This window comes from Amia ocellicauda, chromosome 3, assembly GCF_036373705.1.
Source record: "Amia ocellicauda isolate fAmiCal2 chromosome 3, fAmiCal2.hap1, whole genome shotgun sequence".
In the NCBI taxonomy this organism is placed as follows: domain Eukaryota; kingdom Metazoa; phylum Chordata; class Actinopteri; order Amiiformes; family Amiidae; genus Amia; species Amia ocellicauda.
This window is the reverse complement of record NC_089852.1, coordinates 7,745,713-7,769,940: the sequence shown is the minus strand read 5'-3', so window position 1 is coordinate 7,769,940 and position 24,228 is coordinate 7,745,713. Positions and strand designations below refer to the sequence as shown.

Here is a 24,228-nt window from a genome sequence, read left to right as displayed (position 1 = left end):
CAGTGGGACCCTGGTACACCCATCTACTGTCCGGAGAAGTCTGGTCAGAAGTGGCCTTCATGGAAGACTTGCGGCCAAAAAGCCATACCTCCGACGTGGCAACAAGGCCAAGCAACTCAACTATGCTCGAAAACACAGCACCTGGGTTGCAGAAATATGGCAGCAGGTGCTCTGGACTGTGAAAATGTGAAATATTTGGCTGTAGCAGAAGGCAGTTTGTTCACCGTGCTTGGAGAGCGGTACACGAATGAGTGTATGCAGGCAACAGTGAAGCATGGTGGAGGTTCCTTGCAAGTTTGGGGCTGCATTTCTGCAAATGGAGTTGGGGATTTGGTCAGAATTAATGGTCTCCTCAATGCTGAGAAGTACAGGCAGATACTTATCCATCATGCAATACCACCAGAGAGGCATCTGATTGGCCCCAAATTTATTCTGCATCATGACAACGACCCCAAACATACAGCGAACGTCATTAAGAACTATGTTCAGTGTAAAGAAGAACAAGGAGTCCTGGAAGTGATGGTATGCCCCCCACAGAGCCCTGATCTCAACATCATCGAGTCTGTCTGGGATTACATGGAGAGAGAAGTAACTGAGGCTGCCTAAATCCACAGAAGAACTGTTAGTTCGCCAAGATATCTGGGCCAACATACTTGCCGGGTTCCTTCAGTAACTGTGTGCAATTGTACCTAGAAGAATTGATGCTGTTTTGAAGGCAAAGGGTGGTCATGCCAAATATTGATTTGATTTAGATTTTTCTTCTGTTCACTCACTTAGCATTTTGTTAATTGATAAATATAATCTATTAACATCTCTATTTTTTTTAAAGCATTCTTACTTTAGAGCATTTTTTCACACCTGCCTAAAACTTTTGCACAGTACTGTAGATATATTATTCTGTTCAGAAATGTAATTGTATATACAGCTCTGCAACAAATTAAGAGACGACTGCACATTTTTCTTAAGTCAGCATCTCTATATGTATGGCAGCCGTTCCATTCCATTCATATTTTTATATGGAATTTGAGAGAAATGTTGTCAGTAGTTTATAGAATAAAACAAAAAAAACACACCTATAAAGATTAAAAACAGATAAACTGTTAATTTTGCAGTGGTCTCTTAATTTTTCCAATGGCTGTATGTAATGAATGTGCAATACCTTATTTACACATGTCCATGAATGCAGTATAGTTTATAGCACTGTTTATGCATACAATAACTGCTTCCTGATATACGCGTTAATAATATATTGTGTGTGTTGTCAGGAGAATTTACATAGTCTATTCACATAGTCATCACAATAGTCCTGCAGCAGAGTGTGTACAATCTGAAGGTCACATATGATAACGTTTTAGAAGAAAATCGAACATAATGAATCATTTTAGCAAATCTTTGTGACTATGTTGCTGCCACTGTACTAGAAATATGTGACAAAGACCTACACCGATCAGCCATAACATTATGACCACCTGCCTAATATTGTGTAGGTCCCCCTTTTGCCACCAAGACAGCCCTGATCCATCGAGGCATGGACTCCACTAGACCTCTGAAGGTGTGCTGTGGTATCTGGCACCAAGACATTAGCAGCAGATCCTTTAAGTCCTGCAAGTTGCGAGGTGGAGCCTCCATGGATCGGACTTGTTTGTCCAGCACATCCCACAGATGCTCGATTGGACGTCTGTTGGATCTAACCACACGGGCCAGCCTTCGCTCCCCACGTGCATCAATGAGCCTTGGCCACCCATGACCCTGTCGCCGCTTCACCGCTATTCCTTCCTTGGACCACTTTTGATAGGTACTGACCACTGCAGACCGGGAACACCCCACAAGAGCTGCAGTTTTGGAGATGCTCTGACCCAGTCGTCCCTTGTCAAAGTCGCTCAGATCCTTACGCTTGCCCATTTTTCCTGCTTCTAACACATCAACTTTGAGGACAAAATGTTCACTTGCTGCCTAATATATCCCACCCACTGACAGGTGCCATGATAACGAGATTATCGGTGTTTTTCACTTCACCTGTCAGTGGTCATAATATTATGGCTGATCGGTGTGTATGCTTATACTATGAGCTACAAGGCAACTTTACTAGCCTTGGCAATGCACGATTCCTGATATTAAGTTTCTCCATCTGGTTCAATCTTTCCATATAGGGCCCTTACGCTGCTTGAGCTCAAATTGTACTTTGCAACCTCCTTATCTCACAACCTGACAGTTTGCTAATGGTAGTGCGGTTAATGAATATGTTGTGTGTAGTAATTGTGCATTGTATGAGCATATTACATTCCCGCCATTTCCTGAACAAGGCCTTTAGATGCATATACAGATACAAAACATTAAATATAAAGGCTGTATGTGAATTTAGAGTGGAGTACTAGTACTAGAGAGTATCATTTTAGATTTTGTAGTCATTGTTGGAAGGTATCTGAGGAAGAAAGTGGGTTTCCCAGCAAGCCTTTGATCTGTTAATTATCGTCATTGACCGATGTGCTGGCTGACCGCAGTGAACTGGCAAATATTTGTTGACTGTTGGGGTCCATTAATGCAGTTGCGTAACAGGAGTGGGGAAAAACAAAACCATTGGGGATTCTACAACCCTGTCTGAGTGCTAGCATTGCTTCATTTCCAATCATTGCGGAGACATGGAAAATTCAGTGAATGCTTTTGGTTGCTTGTAATTCAGTAACTTTGATTCTTTTAGGCAGCCACTGGGGAAAAAAGAAAGATATGGCTTTGTACAAGATTTTCCTCTTGTTTGTTGATTATGAAACATTATTTATGAATTGCAACACTTGTGGTTACCCTTTGTCTAGTATCGTGCTTTGCAGTACAGTGATTTTTTTTTTTTTTTTTTCCCTACTGCAGTACCTTTTTTTGTATTGTAAAAATGTGAACTAGGCCTAATTACCTGTTAAAATTCTATAATGTCCTCTCCAAGTTTATTTTCAGAGACAACAATTAAAATACACAAATTTAATCTTGATTTTTGGAAGTATCATAGATGGTCTTAAAAATATATAAACTGCTCTTAGTTAAAGTTAACAATCTATAAAAGTAATTTATTTGTTTGCTTCTTGCTTTCACATTTTAATATCCTTTCCATTATGAACAATTACTTCACTGTGATTATATTGATACTGTTACTAACTTGGACACCACATATCATTACCACTGTGTACCAAACTCTGGTGCTATTTATAGGTAACGGAAGACACAAACCATTAAATATAATTAGTTATGTTTTTCCAAATCTATCCATTTACTCAAATCCCAGACATGATCCCATCCCATCCCATGTATTAATTAGTTTCAAGATCTTTACGTTTAGCTAACACTCACCCAAGGCGGTTTACAGTTAATAAGCCTCTTATTACATTTAATGGAATGTAACTTAAAGTACAGTAGACTGATTGATAAGCTTAATGCAGTAACACATTTAAGCACAGGTAAAATGCAAGATACAGAATGTTCAACCAAAGCAACTAAGATGTAGAATATTTGCACAATATGTGTGAGAAGTGAGCATGCAACAGAATAACGAGAAGCTTGGGATTTGTGATCTCAGGTTGTGTATTTGGCTCTGTCTGCTCATGTAATGCAAGTGATATAAAAGCTAATTTGCAAGGCAGAGATATTATAATGTGAATAGATGTTTACGTGGTCGAAGGTGGTGCAATCCTGGTGTTTATATGTAGCCTTTTCAACCACACCAGACCACAACAGCAGATTAAGGGGTTGTGTGAGGTAGGATAGTTAGAGGATATGTTTATTTACACATTGGTGGCAAAGGATAACACAGTTAGTGCTGTTAATCCTTGGTAATTTGTCAGATCCTATGGCAGACTTGTGATGCCTTGCCTCTGATTTCCGTGGATGCGGTCTGGACCACTGGAGAGTCACAGCTGTTGGTCTGTGGTGGAATTGTAAATCCTGCCCTCTGTTCCGTAAGAGGGACATAGCTATCTCTGTTCCAATGGTAACCTGTACAAATCGGGCAGGATTTGTTCTGGAAGACTGTGCCTCAGCTCAAGCCACTAGTGCAACACAAAGCCATGTCGTGGTAACATGACACGGCACATCACCGTGCAAATACACTATTAAGCATGTTGTGTAGGCTCTCTGCAACCAGTCCCTTCAAAAGTGTCCCAATAATCCCCACTGCCAGAACAGCCTGTTACAGATGCTATGCCAAGATTAGGCTGCAATCACTCTGATGTGGAACGCTGATCTTTGCCACACAAATGTTTAAGCAAGGGGCTGCCTTGCATAGAGCAGTGAATTAATCCTTTTCTTATTTTGCCAGGGCTGTGTATGGTTCTAGAATGAACAAGTGCTCTTTGAAGCTTGGACTTTAGGTATGTTGAGCTTTACAGGAAACATAAAAACACATAGGGCCTAACAATTACATTTTTTAATTATATATACATTTAGTAGGGTTTTTAATATACATTTTGCAACCTCTGCCGTTGCCACTTGCTGTTCCTCTCAGAAAATTCCCTTGGCTCCACTCAGGTAAATAAAGTAGTCTGTGCAAATTAATATGGAGTGCATTCCAATTTGATTAATAATCCTGTACTTTGCAATAACAGTCTTTGCAACTGTACAGAAACACATTAAACTACTGCACTGAGATAGCACAGCTTGTGACCCCTTTTGGTGGATCTTTTATAATGTCACACCTGTGCCTTGGCTTAATCCTTGCTATATCATAAAATGGAAACTCGTTCTCATCTGCTGTCTAGGAGTTTGTATTTATTTATTTATGCAATCATGATGGATTTTTAAGATCTCCTTCCAGAAAATCATGGCAGACATTTGTTTGTTTGGCAGAGGTGCTTGAACTGAAAAGGCCATTTGTTTGAAGCAAAAGAGCTGTATTTGCATCCTGCATACCGTCTGTAAGCCTTTGTCTTGATAATTACATGATGTAATTTTTTTAATCATCTTCAGTTTTTGGTAGAATCATAGCAGACAATGTGTTTCAAGGCTGCAAAATAGTACCTGTCTGTTGTTTAGGCAGATCCTACTGTATTACCATAAATAATGACTGGAACCAAGTTCAGTTATTTGAAACTGGCTGTGATAATGAGATTGTGTTCAATGCCAAATTACTGTTCTTCTTGGAAAAGTGTCCTTGGTAAACTTGTGTTTTTAAGAGTTGTTTTTCTATTGCTTTTACTCAACTGGGTGTAGATTTATTTGGACCTAACTTTAAATTTTGGTGTTGGTCTTTACTTTGTTCTTTGTTCTTAAAATAAATCAGGTAACCAAGTCAGTAGGATAGAGTGAATTGTCTCTTTCTGCACTGCAAGGCAACATCACAGTTCAGCATAAAGATTCAAAATATTATTGAGGTGTTACTCTAATTGCCATGTTTGTCTGAAATTATGAAAAAGTCACGAACGAAACCTCTGAAATTAGTTTTTTTTCCCAGGCTAAATCTTAATTAGGCATTCAGATTTAAGGTATTCCAGTGTGCCAAGGCACACTGATTGGAAAATGCTGCTCTAGATGTGTGAACTTAGGTTTCCTTATGGTGTGTTTTTAGCTATATATCAGGGGTCTCAAACTCAGTTCCTGGAGGGCCGTGTGTATGCTGGTTTTTGATCCAACCTAGTCCTCAATTACTTAATTTGTCTAATTATTCAATTTGGTATGTTTAATATATTGCAAGGTATTTTACAGTTGATTATCTAAAAGTGCATTTGATTCAAGGTACAGTATCTTATAAAATATCCTGGGCCTGGTTAGGTGTTTAAATGTATGTAGACAATTAAACAATTAGATCAATTAAGTCATTGAGGACTCGTTTGGAACAAAAACCTCCATGGATTGAGTTTGAGACCTCTACTATAGATAATTATACCATTCATTACCACATTGTTGGGGTTTGTTGGCCTTTTTATGCTATTTATTTGGTTTGTCTTACAGGAGTTTTAATATGTTATACATGGGATTGTGGGTGTAAATGTACATAAAAATATAATTAAGATGTTTTCCTCTTCCATGTCGTGTGTTCAGAATTTCCAATACTTCATTCTCTCATGCCATCTAACTTATTTTTTAAGATGACTTGTTGGCTTCTGCTTTTTTGTCTTTCCAAAGTATGATTTTCAGGGCTTTGCCTCACCAGCCTGTGATCCAAATATTAACCTGTACCGAGGTATTGTTTATAATCACTTTTGTCAAAGAATTGTCATGAATGATGTGAAAACTGCAAGAATTGTTTACCATTTAAAAATATGTAAATATGTTCACCTTACAAGCAGCTTTCCCTCAGAAGCATAAATTGTATATCTGACAATGTTGTGGTAGCATCCATGGTCAGCTCTGCTGCCTTACTCTGTGCTAAAGCTGAAACACACTGTACAAATGTTGGCTCTAACACCTGTTTCTGATACCTTCTGGATAGTGGCCGGTGTTATCAAACAAAGTAATGAGTTCTGAGCTTGTCACTTACTCCTATCAGGAAGTCCATCTGCTTGTTGGCATCTCCAGGTTCCCTGTCATAGTGCATCTACTTTGTGGGTACTGTTTCGGTGGACTTTTGGTGGAGATTGAGTTATCAATAATAGTATAAGAGCTTATATTACAAGATGCATCTATTGTAGTGCCTAGTGCAACTTCTTAATAGACTTATTCTCTATACAGTATGGGAACAGCTCAGAGTATTTCCATAAACGTGGTAAGTTTTTATTTAAAGGAACAACCTCAAATCAGAACTGTCTAATGAAGTACCATGAAAAACATAAAGGCAGTGTTTAATGTTTAAGGTATGCTATTCAATTAAATATTGTATAATACCATAAGGACTTTCAAAGTGAAAATAATAGTGAATCTGTTTCTGGCCTGAATGCAGGAGCTGGGTTTATATTAGCACATGGACTTCAAACACTGATCTGGTGCCCCATCTGTCTACAATAAGAATACATTTACATTTCCTTCCCAGATGGGATACACCAAGATGGGTTTCACTGGAGGGGAATAACATTTAAATGAGGTTAATAGTTATTGCTGTTGCTCTTATCTAGTGCTTAGGGGTTTTCAATAATTAAAAGGCTTATTAATCCATTTTAAATATTGTTTGGCAGCTGTAGAACTAAATTAAACTGAATCTCTTTTATACAACTTTTTAATGCATTTTCACAGTGTTTTATTTATTTATTCACATTTGTATTTTTGTGGAGGAAAAACTTGAAGTGCATACGAAAACAGTATTTTTGCAACTGCTCATTGCATTTCAAGCCATAATGCTCGTCTTCTCTCTGCATGCTAGGCACCATCAGAAACGCTTCCTGCTATGAATGGCCAACTGTAACTTATTACAAACCCAGCTGGTACATATATCCAGTTAAAAAATTGAAAACAACTTATTTTCCGCCTTCAAATTGTTGGGGGGTTACAGTATACATTTGTGTCTGCAGAATATTTTATTGTAATATGTAGAAATCAAATGTGATTACCAGTATCTTTTGCAGTAAGTAATATATGTTGGTATTACATGAAAACTTGCAGTCTTACTAAGTCTGAATCTGTGCCTCTTGACTTCACCCATGTGGAATCTTTGGATTTATTTTCAGGTTTTGGTGTATTTTAGCCTAGACCCTTATACATTTCATACAAGTCTCATTTTGTGCTTGCTAATGGTTGCAGCAAAGTACACAATTCAATGTATTGTGTCAGCTGAATGTTGTTAATGTGTGATTACACCATTTTTTATTTTTCCCCCTATTCAAGTATACCCCCCTTGTTTAATTTTAGCTACAGAATACTGCTTCAGCTTTAAAATGACCAAGGCAGTCCATTAATACAGTGTACAGTGTACAGTGCAACATTAGCCCTGTAAGTCAATAATCCAGCAGATTTTATAGTTAACCATTCAATTTACAGTTTATAGACTGACTAGTGTCCAAATCTTATGACCTTATGAACAGGAGGTCATTGTGCACTTAAATTTAGTAAGTAGGCCTATACTTCTCCCAAAGACAAATATATGTACAAAATTATATTGAAATCAAGGGAAGTATTAGGGTATTGATTTCCTATGGAATGATCCCTATGTATACTGTTTACTTTAACCATTGCTTCTCAGCCGTTTCATATATAGTATGCTTTCTTTGTCCCTGTGCACACTTATCTTGCTTTAAACCTGACACATTCAATAGGGGTGCCTAATGATGCATCTTATTAACAATGCTAATTGCTAAATTCATATCAGTCAAGACTTGCATTCTGTCTTTGTACCCTGTCTGTGGTAGATTAAGTCTCTTTAGACCTGCCAATGATGCAAATCAGTGGAATCTAAATCCAGCACACCACTCTCATTTGCAAACCACTCGGTTCACTGTAGCTGAAAAGTATGTGACTTTGCAGCATGATGCTGCAACTTAAAGAGGTGTTGAAACATGGAATTACTGTAACATGACATTGTAATAATATAAAGGACTTTAATTTACCTTCTTATGCTTAGGACAAAGGAAGGATAATGACCTTAGCAATTTAATGAGCAATAGAACAATGTTTAAAGTACAGCAGATGTTGCTATTTTCAGTTTTCGTTTTATATGTAGGTCTATGTCTTGATATTTTGTGCTTTACATATTAATGACTGTTTAATTCTCTAGTAGTTTGTTGCTACAGTATAACTGTGATGCTAATGTAATTAATGCTAATTCAAATCATACACAGTTATTGTCCATATATGTGTATTTATTTTTGGTGTGCACTTTGAGGACATTTGACCACTTAAAATGAGAAAATGTAGAAATTTACATTTCTGAAGTATTCAGCATGAAAATCTGAGTCCATCTGTACGTTTTAAGATACTGAAATTGGTGTAACACTGAGATGATTTATATCCCTTTAAGTTCATATCTGGATGGTGAAATGGACTGATGTATGATTTAAAAAAGGAATATAACTAATCAATTTCTAGTATATTATTTCTTATATATTTTTTTAGGTCCAGATGTCCCACAAAATAATTTGAAATGTATGCACTGCAGTATCCAGACAGATACAAATTAAGGGCAGTCATTTCAAAGGGTTATGACTGGGATTTCAAACTTCAATATTTTTTTGTGATCAGACAATTCTACAAACTATTAATAACTACTTTTAGCTTTGTACATGGATAATAGTGATTGGACTCCTGTTTAATGTCATTAACTTTAGCTCTGAAACTAGTTTTGCAATGAGAGTAAAAAGATTAAGTCATGTGCAAAATTAAAAATCTTCCCCCAAAAATCCCAGGACATTGTAAATATAGTTTTGTGATACCTAGAATAGCAAGCAGTACATTTTCATTATACTGTAGCAGGCCGTTAGTAGCTTCATTAATATATTCTTCAAGAATCTGAGACTAAACATTTCTAGGAATGTTGAATGCCAGAAAAGCGTATTATGGTAAATCTGTGATGAATTAAGCAGAAGCATAAATAAGCTTCTTGGTTTATCACAAAGATTGAAGACCTACAGTATATTTTCTTATATCACACGCTGTATAAATAAATCCAAGAACTCTAATACTATGCAAGCTCCTTAAGTTGAATCAGGGTGAGGAAATAACTTCTGCTTCTCATTTGTTGTTCTGTAGAAAGAGGGAGGCAAGATACCGCTAACCTTTTTTGCATCACGAGCAAAACTTATATACTCTCATCAGCCTTTCTCTTCAGAAAGAAAAACTATCTAACTTTCTGTGTGTATCACAGTGATTAATAAGATTAGAATTTGTTTTTCATGGTATTTGTTTGCCACATGGACAGATATTCTGTCCTACAAGAACTGTAAGCCCTTTCAGGCTAGTTGTTAATGGGATTTTTAATAAGAGGTATCTGTGTGAGGCTGTAAAGAACTCTACAGACACCAGACCAGCAAATGCACCTTATTGAGTACCAAGCTCCAGCCCAGGCAGTCCTTGTAGCAGATGGAGAAAGATGTGGCTTGAATCTGAACCTGTGATCCTCAAGCTGTATGACTGACGCTATACACCCTGGGTGAGTTATCTGGGAGCCCTTGAGCATTTTTATTATTTTAAATCCATTTTGGAAAGCTCTTGATTGAAAGTTCATAAGCTCCAATTTTTTTCTTCAAAGTAGGTTCAGGTCAATACAAATTTGCAAATTGCCCTTCATGAATACACTAGCGAATGGTTTTCTTCACAATAAGGGAGAAGCTACAGTAACATGGATTTTCTAAAAAGCCTCTTTACTAATCGATGAGTTGTATTGACAGCTGAAGTTTGCTCTCCCACCGATTCTAATGGGCCTTACTCAGATAGATATAGAATGTCCACTTGAAGATATGTTAATGGTAACATCTTTTCATTATGGCTTGAGAATATTATTCCTTAAAGGTAATTTTCATTTCACTTTAGAGGCAGCATTGTCCTGTCTGATGTATTAATCATTTGATTAGCAACTATGGTTGCACTCAGCTTTCTTAATTCATAAAGAAGTAATGCAAAAATAGATTATAGACCTCCATTTCCTTCCATTTATCGCTCACAAAATATTTCTCGTGATTGATCCTGTCCTACTCTCACTAAAACAGCCGGTGTAGAATGTTTTGAAATGGGGAAAACGAAAGGGGGAGGGAAAACATTTATGAAATCATGTTCAAATACTAAAAATATTAAAACTTTAATGAAATGGAAGCCGAGTCTTTGAACTGAGACAGTAGCCTAATAGTCAGTATACTGTTGTAAAGCTTTTTTATAAATGGCTAAACTGCCTGTAGAGAGATCAGTTGTACATTATAGCTGCCTGGGGTTCTCCTGTGCTGGGAGCCATGTGAGTGAAATAAGTGATGTGTTGTACATCATGCAGAGCACAAGAGCTGATCTGAGGCCTTGGTTGGCTAGGCACCACAGGTACCCACCGCCAGAGATTTACTTTAATAGGGCTTTTCTCCAAATGCCAGATTTGTGTAATGCTAATTCACTGGTATATTACTTTACCTTTTTAAGCTACTCGCACCATTTATCTCAGATATACGACACATATTGCATTGCTCTAACACATAGGTGAATGAGAAACAATATATGGTACGAAGCTTTGGTTGTTGTATTTCACATTTGCAATGCAATGCCAGGGCGTTGCTGTCTCTGTGCTCCGTGGTGTGGTCAGTGTGAATGGTCAGAACTGGAATAGGGTTCACAAAGGGAAGACTGATGGATCTCTGGAAACTCCTTTCAAATGACTGAGTACAGAACAGAACATGGCTGGTCACAAGCCTAAAACTGCACTAATTGCTTAATGGTTTCAGTAATGGTTGCATGTGATTTACTTGGGGAGTAGTGTTTGTGCCCATCTGCTCAGAAAATATGTCGGCTATGCCCTGTGTAGTATCTCTTCAGGGTAGAGGTGAAGAAGTAACACATTCATGTTAGATTAGGTCATAAGAGGTTTTAAAACAAGGCAACAAAAACAAAGTACAACATGCCGTGAAGATTGTTTAAAATATAGCATTTCTTCAGGAAATGATGTTTTTCTCCTGCTGGTTTTCTTCAGGTATGCTGAAGTGCGATAAATCAACAGGGGGTGAAAATTCAGACTTTTGATCATTTGCCAGGATTTCCATTACTTCTAAGGCTGGTGCACCTTCTTCTGATTTAGTTTCTTTCTCAGTCAGTAAGTTTGTAATCGTTCGTGCTCTTGGAAGAGCACTACAATACAGATTAAGTTAAATAGTTTTCTTTGCATTTGTATGATGTGTTATTCTGATAAATAATAATTCTGATATTATTGTCATCAATTTTACAATTTTACAATTTTCAAGTACAATTTTAAATGTGTGCACACATGAATTATTCCTTGTTATATTGGCTTGCATATGGGAATCTGGTCTTTTCAGGTCACAGATGCAATAATAAGTATATAGCTAAAGGCTACAAGTGATAATTTTCCTATTGTAAAACCTATTTACTACCTATACTACTCTTCACTCTTCCCTCTTTCATCATAATCATTTGCTGAAGATACAAATATTTACTGATGATAAACTATGGAATAGACTCAACTATTTAGGGTTTCTGCTCCATTTGGAATGTTTTGCCAAATACAGAAATATAAGCAATGTTGAGTGAAGCTGAATAACAGTCTTCGCATTTCGCATGTGGTTTTTGTTTTGTCAAGACTAATAATCCTATTTGTTTATTTATTTTGTATCTGTTTTAGTGGTATTTTTTTTATTTTAGAAAATATCTATTTATCCATCTATCCATGTATGTTTAGCCTAAATCTGGAACTGGAACATGGCATAATAGTGTCCAAGGAATTATCAGGTATTTATAACCTTGTCAATAAAAGTATATCTAGTTGAAAAGGAAAATTACTATGCACTTCACATTTCAAATCTCATTACTAAGTGACAGATTGGAAGGCAAATATGTTTGGTGGCAACAAGGAGTTCATTATACCCTCGGTATAGGCTGCTTTATGTCTGTTTATAGTTTTGTTTAGTGAAGATGACATTTCTTGACCTTCTTTTCAAAAGAGGGACTTATTACTGTAATAAATCCCATTGCGAATTTGGACATGCTTTCTGTGGAAAGGGAGAACCTGCCACTATATTAAATACAACTTTCATCATTCAGATGTGCTGGGACATGACTGCTAGAATGATTAGATGAACTGTACAGCATAAATTGGTCTCGGAGCTATAAAGCACAGCATGGTTCCCTGTATCGTGGGAAGCTGTTCCTCTAAGGATGGCTAATAATTTGTTGTGTTATATGTCTCAAGTGAAGTGCTTATACCGGGTGTACTTATATAAAAAAGAAAAACAGACATCTATTAAATTTATATCATAAAAGCAACTTATAGTGTGCCTTGAATGTCCTATATTCACTGCAGTGAAATAAGCCATACTTATATATATATTGTGTGTGTAAATATATACACACATACAGACAAGGAAGAAATGATCAGTGATTTAAGCAGAGGCTTTTCTTTTGGGAAGTGTAATACACTTAAGGTTTCATATTTCGGTGTTAATGAGATTGATTTGTTTCAGTTGGTAATGTGCAACTCGTACAGATGTTTCATTTGTCATTTTGGGCTTTGTTTTCTTTAGAAACTGAACATTTTAATAAAACATAAAAACTGAAATGATTTGCCAAGAAAGATGTCAGTCATGTTGAAGGTACACTCAGTGTGATTTTGCACAATAAAACATGTGTATGCTGCTCTTATGAAGCATCAGCTCCACTCTATTTGATAAACTGCAACATTGACATCAAGCTTGTATGTGTATGTATGTACAGTGAGGGGAAAAAAGTATTTGATCCCCTGCTGATTTTGTACGTTTGCCCACTGACAAAGAAATGATCAGTCTATAATTTTAATGGTAGGTGTATCTTAACAGTGAGAGACAGAATAACAACAAACAAATCCAGAAAAACGCATTTCTAAAAAGTTATAAATTGATTTGCATGTTAATGAGGGAAATAAGTATTTGATCCCCTATCAATCAGCAAGATTTCTGGCTCCCAGGTGTCTTTTATACAGGTAACGAGCTGAGATTAGGAGCACTCTCTTGAAGGGAGTGCTCCTAATCTCAGCTCGTTACCTGTATAAAAGACACCTGTCCACAGAAGCAATCAATCAATCAGATTCCAAACTCTCCACCATGGCCAAGACCAAAGAGCTGTCCAAGGATGTCAGGGACAAGATTGTAGACCTACACAAGGCTGGAATGGGCTACAAGACCATTACCAAGCAGCTTGGTGAGAAGGTGACAACAGTTGGTGCGATTATTCTCAAATGGAAGAAACACAAAATAACTGTCAGTCTCCCTCGGTCTGGGGCTCCATGCAAGATCTCACCTCGTGGAGTTTCAATGATCATGAGAACGGTGAGGAATCAGCCCAGAACTACACGGGAGGATCTTGTTAATGATCTCAAGGCAGCTGGGACCATAGTCGCCAAGAAAACAATTGGTAACACACTACGCCGTGAAGGACTGAAATCCTGCAGCGCCCGCAAGGCCCCCCTGCTCAAGAAAGCACATGTACAGGCCCGTCTGAAGTTTGCCAATGAACATCTGAATGATTCAGAGGAGAACTGGGTGAAAGTGTTGTGGTCAGATGAGACCAAAATCGAGCTCTTTGGCATCAACTCAACTCGCCGTGTTTGGAGGAGGAGGAATGACCCCAAGAACACCATCCCCACCGTCAAACATGGAGGTGGAAACATTATGCTTTGGGGGTGTTTTTCTGCTAAGGGGACAGGACAACTGCACCGCATCAAAGGGACGATGGACGGGGCCATGTACCGTCAAATCTTGGGTGAGAACCTCCTTCCCTCAGCCAGGGCATTGAAAATGGGTCGTGGATGGGGATTCCAGCATGACAATGACCCAAAACACACAGCCAAGGCAACAAAGGAGTGGCTCAAGAAGAAGCACATTAAGGTCCTGGAGTGGCCTAGCCAGTCTTCAGACCTTAATCCCATAGAAAATCTGTGGAGGGAGCTGAAGGTTCGAGTTGCCAAACGTCAGCCTCAAAACCTTAAGGACTTGGAGAGGATCTGCAAGGAGGAGTGGGACAAAATCCCTCCTGAGATGTGTGCAAACCTGGTGGCCAACTACAAGAAACGTCTGACCTCTGTGATTGCCAACAAGGGTTTTGCCACCAAGTACTAAGTCGAAGGGGTCAAATACTTATTTCCCTCATTAACATGCAAATCAATTTATAACTTTTTTGAAATGCGTTTTTCTGGATTTTTTTGTTGTTATTCTGTCTCTCACTTAAAATACACCTACCATTAAAATTATAGACTGATCATTTCTTTGTCAGTGGGCAAACGTACAAAATCAGCAGGGGATCAAATACTTTTTTCCCGTCACTGTATGTATGTATATATTTATGTGTGAGATTTTTTTCTTTTCTCCCTGCTGGGGTATAGAGGCTGCAGGGCTGTAGCACATGGACTTGTCAAATGCTTTGGAAAGCTGCTGGCTTGTGATGTTGAGTTCCTCTAGAGGGATTGTGTAGAGGGTACCCTCACAGATGTTCTGCTGTACTTCTTTGCCTTTGATGACATAGAACTGCTGTGCTTTCTAAGAGACAGGGTGCACATTCGTGTCAAGGAGTACAGCTCTTTGTCCAGACACTGCGAGCCAAATAGAATTGTTGCCTGATTATAACAATTTAAATCAAAATGTACCTCAAGCTATACATACATTATTTTTAGTATATTTATTAACTATGATGCAAACAAATTAGAATAAAAACAAAACACACTTACTCTGAGTTCTGTGTTATACAATGTTGTGATTGTCACAGATCAAAAGAATATATAGAGTATTTATTTATGCTTTTACTATTAAAAATATTGAATGCATTCATTTGTTAATTGTGGAAAGATCAAACCTGTAAAGTACAGTGAAATGTTATCTCCTCACAAAACATTGATCAGTAAGGTTAAAAAGAACAACAGTTACATGTTTTGTTTTTTGTTTTTCCATCTCATAATTGTATCTCTTGCACAGCTGTGTTTCGTAATATTTATAAGCAGCTTCCCAAAGATAGTATTTAAGTAAGACACATGGTGTAATATTTGTTTTATCTGCTTAACTAGTCTACTTGTTTTCCTGTTCATTGAAGGGTCCAGAATATTGTAGTGAAATTGTTATGGTGGTTTCCAAAGCAATGTGTGTGTCTTTTGTATATATTGAATATTTAAACTGGATACTTTATACATACAGCAATGGAAGTAAGTGATGGAAGACGTACAAAATATGCATACGGCTGAGGAAGTTCTTATGACAAAATGTGCTTTATCTCCAAAGACTCAGTCAAGCATTTGTTCCTCCACAGTACTAATACAACACTTTAAAAAATGTAATAATTCTTGAAGTAAAAGACTGAGTGTTTTGCTTCAGTAATATACAAACATCTAAATGTATTTCAGTGCAAATTTTGCCAGTTTGAAGATTGGTATTTATTTATGTATTATTTTTTTATATTGCAGTGTTTTTTAAATAAAATACTTGACAAAGACAGGGTTTGCTGTAGTTGAAAGACGCTTAGAGGGTGAAATCATTTAATATTCCCTAGTATGTCATTTGCACTGCAATGAATAATTAATTATTTTGCTCCTGGTCAATCACTCTTAGGAAAAGCCCTAAGGTCCAATGGGGATTCTGGATTCATCCATTGAGATTTTAATCTGTGTTGAAGTTTCATGCTGTTGTCTTGGCAGGATGCTAAGAGGAAAAAAAAAGAACAAAATACTTGTTCACTGATGCATGTTTTTTCTGGTTTAGCCTTTTTTCCCCATTTTAATGTTGATTTGGGTAAATTATTGCTTTTTATGTGGTAAGACTTCACTGCAGAGAACATTGTTCTTTTTATTTTCACAAGGGCTGAAACAGATTTAGGCTATTCCTTTGGGAAACCCATATACATCATTTTTATATGCCTTAGAGAATTTATTGACATCCCTGTGCATGTCCTTATTTTTATTCTCTTGCAAGGAATAATGATCTTTCTGTTGTCAGTTTCATCCCATTCCCCTGTACAAATATCACAGATTATTCTTGAGTGACTCAATAGAATTTGCTGAACAATTAATTTTCTTGGTTCTTGAGAAATTAATGCATGGAATAAATGTCCTAAAATTATTATTAAATAAAAGTTTATTTAACATCTATAATAATTATTGCTTTGTAAATTAATAATTATAATATTAGAGGGGGAAAACAATACAGCACTTGGGAACTTGGAAGGTTGAAAAGAACAGATAGCCAGACAGGTTATTTTTGAAACATTTCTGATTTATTTGTAATTATTTTACTTTTGCTAGCTGATGGGACATTGCAAAATGTTCTGGGACATGTAAACTTTTCATTGGCTTTATTTAAGCTCCCTCAAAGTACTAAACTGTTTAATTAATAACATTTGTGACATGGTGTTGGGTGTCGGTGGGTAAACAAAAGAAAGCCTTAAGAACATAAGAACATAAGAAAGTTTACAATCGAGAGGAGGCCATTCGACCCATCATGCTCGTTTGGTGTCCATTAATAACTAAGTGATCCAAGGATCCTATCCAGTTAATTTTAAATGTTCCCAAATTTTCAGCTTCAATCACATCGCTGGGGAGTTTGTTCCAGATTGTGACTACTCTCTGTGTGAAGAAGTGTCTCCTGTTTTCCATCTTGAATGCCTTGAAGCCCAATTTCCATTTGTGTCCCTGCTGATCTGGAAAAGCTCCTCTGGTTTGATGTGGTCGATGCCCTTCATGATTTTGAAGACGTGAATCAAGTCCCCACGTAGTCTCCTCTGTTCCAGGGTGAAAAGGTTCAGGTCCCTCAGTCCCTCAGTAGGACATTGCCTTCAGACCTGGAATAAGTCTGGTTGGTCTCCTCTGAACTGCCTCTATCTTTCTTGTGTGTGTATCCAGATTAGCTCTAACTAGTGCATTGTACAGTCTTAACATTACTGCCCTGGTTTTAAATTCTATACTTTTCACAATATACCCTAACATTTTGTTTGCCTTTTGTATTGCTTCCCCACATTGTTTGGCTGGAGAAAGTGAGGAGTCCACATAGACTCCTAGGTCTTTCTCATGCATTACTTCATCTATTTCTGTCCCTCCCATAGTGTAATTATAGTGGACATTTGTGTAATACCTTGCACTTGTCCAAGGCTTGTATGAAAAAACAGTGAAGAAAACAACATAGCCCGATCTGGGCACTAACTGACCTTCGGGGTCCCTTCTTAACCTTGGGTAGCTAAGTGACCAAGTAAAACAGCAACAACACACAGGTTCAGCAGGCGGTCTCATAGTCATTTGGAAGCGATGGTCAATAGCCAGCTTGTTGTCTTGATCCAGTCCAAGTTCAATAGCCAAAAGTGAGTTCTCGGTAGAAAGTAGGTCAAAGTAATCACAAGACAAACTAACAGATCATGATTTCGTTGTTCTCCTAATGCCCTCCAAGCATTACCGTGGTTAGGGTACGTGCCCTGGATGCCATGCTAGCAAGGGGTACGCTTTCCTTTCAAAGGAGCCGTAGACGGGCAAATGGAGAAGGTGTGTCAGAAGGATACATCTCCCATTATGCACTACATAAGCAACAGATCAGTATATGATTTTCTCAATTAAGTCATATCTTTTTACAGGATTATGCAGTTATACATTAAAAGTCGATTTGTATTATTTCCTCCTCACTTGACATGAATTTATAGAACTATTCTCTGACCTGCAGTTATTTAGGATAACTGGTTCTGTCCGAAGCTGTTATCTGAATTGTATCACCTAACCCCTGTGAGCTGAGAAATGCTGTGGAGTTAGGCTACATGTGGCTGGAATTGCTATTAAACTTTTTAGAGACAGGTGATGTTGTGCAGTCAATAACTGAAAAGGACCCAGAAGGTTTTCTGTATGATTTTAAGAAAGTGGTAGGTTGAAAGTGCAGCATTTTAGTTTGATAGAAAAAAGCCAATATCAACACTACCGGACAGGTACATTGCTAGACCCTATTTAGAGTGCCCCCCCTAATTCTAGAAACGTCCCTGCTTACAGTACTATCGCATGAACAGAAGGGCTCTCACTTGTGCTTTTACTGGAAAGTTGAATGAAACTAAAATGGTCTCAAATGCACTGACGTGACATAGTTGTAATGTATAGCTCAGTGTTGCAATATATTTATTTCCATGAATAACTCAACCCATTGATTTGTATTCTTATAGGTATATTTACAGTGTTAGTAACAGCCTCCTAGAAAGTTTTATGTGTCTTGTAACTCATTTCCAACCATTTCAGGCTGAAGGGACACAATCCTATAATAACCAAATAACCTCCACATCTCAATGCTCACTCTGCACAAGGGGAGTTGGGGTCTCCAGCTTAAAAATAAATAAATAATGGTTTTAGAAACCACCGACAGACTGTACTACAATGTATCTTGTATCTTACACACACATTACAGAACGCCTTTTCTCATTTGTGCTCTTGACCTAACTTAAAGATTGTACTTGTTTTATTTATTTTTTGATTCCTTTGGTTTCTTAAAATCGTGACTATCTGCTGTAACCCATGGAGTCCCTCAGGGGTCTGTTCTTGGCCCAGTGCAACTCTCATTATGCATGGTCCAATTAGTTTACTTAATTTGTCATCATGGTAAGTTTTTACATGGATGATTCACAGCCTTTAATTTCTGTAAAGCCGTGAGCAACTTTTCCTGTAGCCTCTTCAGTTTCTACCTTGTCCATGTCAAATTTTGGAAGTCTCAAAGTATTGTTCGGTTAAATCAGCTGTCATGTTGTGTACATCAATTTAAGTATTTATTCTCTAGAATTAGACTGCTAATTGTTCAGAATTAAATATTGCTTAGCATTTGATCTTACCTGCTTTACACTTAGCAGTGAAACAGTGATAATTCTGTTACTCTTACAGTGAATAGTGCTAAAATATCCTGTTCTCTTCCATGAGAAGGCACTTCCTGCAGTCTCCTCTGTCAACATATTGACAGGATGTCTGGTGTGGAGAGAAGAGTGGCACCTACTGATCCCCCAGCACTTCCAGCAACAGACAGATTTTTTTACAAAGGTCTTCCAAGTACTGACCAGGCTGAGACTAGTGTACCTTTTGAGATATTTTTCAAATAGTTCAATAGCTGCGTTTATATAATTCACACCTGCAGTATGTGCTGTATTCAATCAGGGATATTACATTTTTTGTTTAATATTTTAAATGAATGTAGTGTCTGTATATTTGTACATATCATTCTGACAGAACACAAATTATGGTATTTGTGAATTACATAAAGTACAATTTCCTTTAAAACATATTTAAGTTATATTTTGTCAGACCTTTTTCTATCCACTTGGTTTCACATAACGTATACCTCCTGTAGTGCAGAAATAGTGTCCTAAGGCTTGTTTGGACAGTGCTCCAGAATTGCAACACAATTGAAAAGGGGGGTTAAAGTCGTGATTCATTGTCTCATGCCTATTGTCTATTTCAATAGATAACTGACTGCATTGAAACTAATGCTTAGTTTTATTATTAAAAGTATGAATTGTCTCTGGCCCCCGGTCAAAACACCAAAGATCAGACGCTTATTGTTTGGGATTAGTTTGTTATGAACGCATAGTTGTTAAGGCTGAGTTTGGACTAGGTTAGGTAGAGGTTGGAAATCGTTTTAAGATTACAGAGCTGGGGATCCAACACCACCGGTATGCATGCACCTCAGGAAGGGGTGTCTTGGCAAAATAAGGCTACGCTCGTTTTTCACAGTCCATGGCCATCCTCCAGAGAACACATCCTGTGCTCGGCATGGCCGCAGCTAGTTAATCAAGGCTATTGAATCTAGGCTTTGGATATTTCCTGTGAGAAAGGTTAGGCTACAGGTTTGGGATTTAGAGGCTAATGCTGAACTCTTGATAAAGAGCTAGGGGTAAAGGTATGGTTGCAATCAGATTTTAACTGTAGGGTTACAGTAAGGTTAGGTATGGACTAGGGCTATGGGTTGGCTTGGGATTGGGTTATCCACCAAGTGAAAGTACTGGATTAAGGTTTCAGTTTAAAGACTGTGTTCATGTAAGGTTTCTGGAAGATTAGAGTTGGGCCTCAGAGCTAAATCCTTACAGGATACAAACATACAATCAAGCAATAAACTAACAGATGCTAACCATGAGGATATGCTTCCCTGGAAGGAGAGGTGAAAAGACGATCTATAAACTAACATGCCTATAAAACTATGTGATGAGAATGTCTAAACATTATTTCTACACATATTTACAAAATCAATTTTGTACTGCTACTTAAGTACATACCACACTAATCGGTGTGTCTGGCACTTTTCCCATTTGCTGCATTTTCAATGCCACCTCACCCAGATTGTTCTACTGAACTGTGTTTTACCCTTTTCCTTATTTGTATTGCTTGTTGTGAATATAAATTCATTCAGGTGTCTGGGGTGTATGACTAATTACTTATCTTACTACCTACTCCTATTCATTTAGTTTTCTTCTCTTTATTTAGAGCTATTTTTGTAGTTTGTAATGTCCTTACTGTTTACTGCCATTTTTTTAGATTTTTTTTTTTTTAATGCAATTACTTTTTTGTTCATTTTGACAAAACTTAGCTTTGATTGTTTCACGCCCTTACAAATACTGCATCACTAGTACCCCATCCGAGATAATGGTCATTCTAACATATTAACCAAAATGTCACATTAAGGCAGGCATTCAATGTTAAAACTGAATGTCTCTTTAACGGCAATAACAGCTGGAGTCGACAGCAGTTTGGCCTGCTGAGCCAACAGTTTTAGCCTGGCTCTGCTGTCTCCTTTGAGTTTTCATTACACTTGCAAAAGAAGAAAGTAAATCTCTGTGGTATCTGATATAAATGTATCCACATACTGTGTGTGTGTGTATAGGCCTATATATAATATATATAATATATATATATATATATATATATATATAATTTCTCATTAATGCAATTATCTAACCAACCAAATACATGGCAGTTGCTTCAATGAATTTAGGGGTGTGGTCCTGGTCAAGACAATCTCCTGAACTCCAAACTGAATGTCTGAATGGGAAAGAAAGGTGATTTAAGCAATTTTGAGCGTGGCATGGTTGTTGGTGCCAGACGGGCCGGTCTGAGTATTTCACAATCTGCTCAGTTACTGGGATTTTCACGCACAACCATTTCTAGGGTTTACAAAGAATGGTGTGAAAAGGGAAAAACATCCAGTATGCGGCAGTCCTGTGGGCGAAAATGCCCTGTTGATGCTAGAGGTCAGAGGAGAATGGGCTGACTGATTCAAGCTGATAGAAGAGCAACTTTGACTGAAATAACCACTCATTACAACCAAGGTATGCAGCAAAGCATTTGTGAAGCCACAACACGTACAACCTTGAGGCGGATGGGCTACAACAGCAGAAGACCCCACCGGGTACCACTCATCTCCACTACAAATAGGAAAAAGAGGCTACAATTTGCACAAGCTCACCAAAATTGGACAGTTGAAGACTGGAAAAATGATGCCTGGTCTGATGAGTCTGGATTTCTGTTGAGACATTCAGATGGTAGAGTCAGAATTTGGCGTAAACAGAATGAGAACATGGATCCATCATGCCTTGTTACCACTGTGCAGGCTGGTGGTGGTGGTGTAATGGTGTGGGGGATGTTTTCTTGGCACACTTTAGGCCCCTTAGTGCCAATTGGGCATCGTTTAAATGCCACGGCCTACCTGAGCATTGTTTCTGACCATGTCTATCCCTTTATGACCACCATGTACCCATCCTCTGATGGCTACTTCCAGCAGGATAATGCACCATGTCACAAAGGTCGAATCATTTCAAATTGGTTTCTTGAACATGACAATGAGTTCACTGTACTAAACTGGCCCCCACAGTCACCAGATCTCAACCCAATAGAGCATCTTTGGGATGTGGTGGAACGGGAGCTTCGTATATTCAACACTGAATTAGACACACACACACATTATATATATATATATATATATATAATATATATATATATATGTGTGTGTGTGTCTAATTCAGTGTTGAATATATTTATTAATAAATTATTTATTTCCTTTCCCTGCAGTCAGTCCGGATTAACCCCAGACGATGGCTAAATCTTCAGGAGTACCAGAGCAAGAAGCTAATGCAGGACTGCGGTGTGACTGTTCAGAAGTTTTTTGTGGCCAATACTGGCCCTGATGCCTTGGAAGCTGCTAAAAGGCTAAGTGAGTATGAATTTTACAGGAGTTTGGTAATACTACTTAAGTAATACATTACCCACTAAAAGATCTTTGTCTCCCTACAGATTTGTCCTATTGATGTTATTATTAATTCTATCCATAAACAGACCAGAATCACTTTTTATTGTTACCCTTTTGGAATCACTGCTACTTATGCTACATCTCGGCAGGGAATGCCATCACATGAAAGCTTCGAAAGCTTAACTTCAGTGATGTGTAGTGGCAGGAAAATGTATTTAAATCATAGTGATGTTCAGGTCTGTGGTGAAACTGCAAATTAGGCCAGCAGAAAATCTGTGTCCATACCCTGTGTAATGCCGTTTAAAGAAAATCCCTCTTAATAATTGCACTCTCTGTTGGTCTCAATACTGCAACAAAGGATGTAAGGCTTCTTAGGGGAAGAGTTTAAGCATCTCTAGTTCTTGGGAGTTTCAACTAAGAGTATACAGTAGAGGAGGCCAATTACACAACCGGACCCAGGTACAGAAATTATTTCCATCTGAATTATGGACGCAGAATATGGAGGACTGGAGATGCAGAGTCTCTAGTATGCTTAACAATACAAGAATCATTGCCTGTCACAGTTCTGTGCATCTGCACTTGTTTCACATTTTTTTTCTTGAAAAATTTGAATAAAATGTAACTGGAAGTATCAGTGAATTTGATAAAGGTCTCCACTTGGACCTGTCACTATAGTTCACCATCTTGAATCACCATCAAAGAAAATGACATAATTTCTCCTGAGATTACACTGCTCTGGGCCAAGGGAAAGCTGAGGTGCCCAAGCAAGACACAGGAAATGAATTGTCTCTGGCTGTTACTACTGGGCGCTTACCCACATTGAATATATTCTATCTGTTGAGCTTACTTAACCATTAAACCATGAATCTGACAACTTAATTGGAGCTACTTCTGGAGATACACTTTTGAGGGCAGACTTTATAAAGTGGATTGTGATTGACTTTGCCACTTAGCTTTTTAGACTAAATAGGCATTTGAAAGTGTTACGGATGAAAAAATATAGAGAGGGTGATGGTAAGACGAGGAAGTAAGTATTTTAAAAATAGTTTTGAATCGGAAACTCTGATACTTAAATTATGCTATGAGTTTTCTGCTTTTTCCTGTAAGCTGAAATGTTTTAAATAAAGGACTGTGTACCGTGTTAAAGACTGAAACCTGTTATAACGAAGCAAATGGATAGAACTCTCAGTAAATACAGGAGGTTTAGAACTCTCATCTGTGGAAAACATTGTGGAATGCTTGCATGTGATCTGATGCATGAAGTTAAAATGTAATACATTTATGATTTTACTTTGAATAACTTAATGTATAATTTTCATCAAAACCTTACATATCCTTCCAATTGAAAAGAGAGCAAATTAGGAATTAAGGAGGTCAGATATTAGAAATATTTGAGCTTTTCTTGTTAAGTAATCTACCAGTCAGAGCAGCAGGCCCAATGTAGACTTCATCAGTCATGTTAAGGGATGTGATAATACTGTTC

The 24,228-nt window shown here is 37.7% G+C and overlaps 1 protein-coding gene across 1 annotated transcript in view; it reads left to right on the top strand.

Annotated features, from left to right (window-relative positions):
• The window catches only part of suclg2 (succinate-CoA ligase GDP-forming subunit beta), a 118,111-nt gene that overhangs the window by 1,899 nt on the left and 91,984 nt on the right, over positions 1 to 24,228 (top strand). The window contains exon 2 of the mRNA XM_066698019.1: positions 22,568 to 22,709. Coding sequence (XP_066554116.1) covers positions 22,568 to 22,709 — 142 coding nt within the window. The remainder of the gene's footprint in view (positions 1 to 22,567; positions 22,710 to 24,228) is intronic.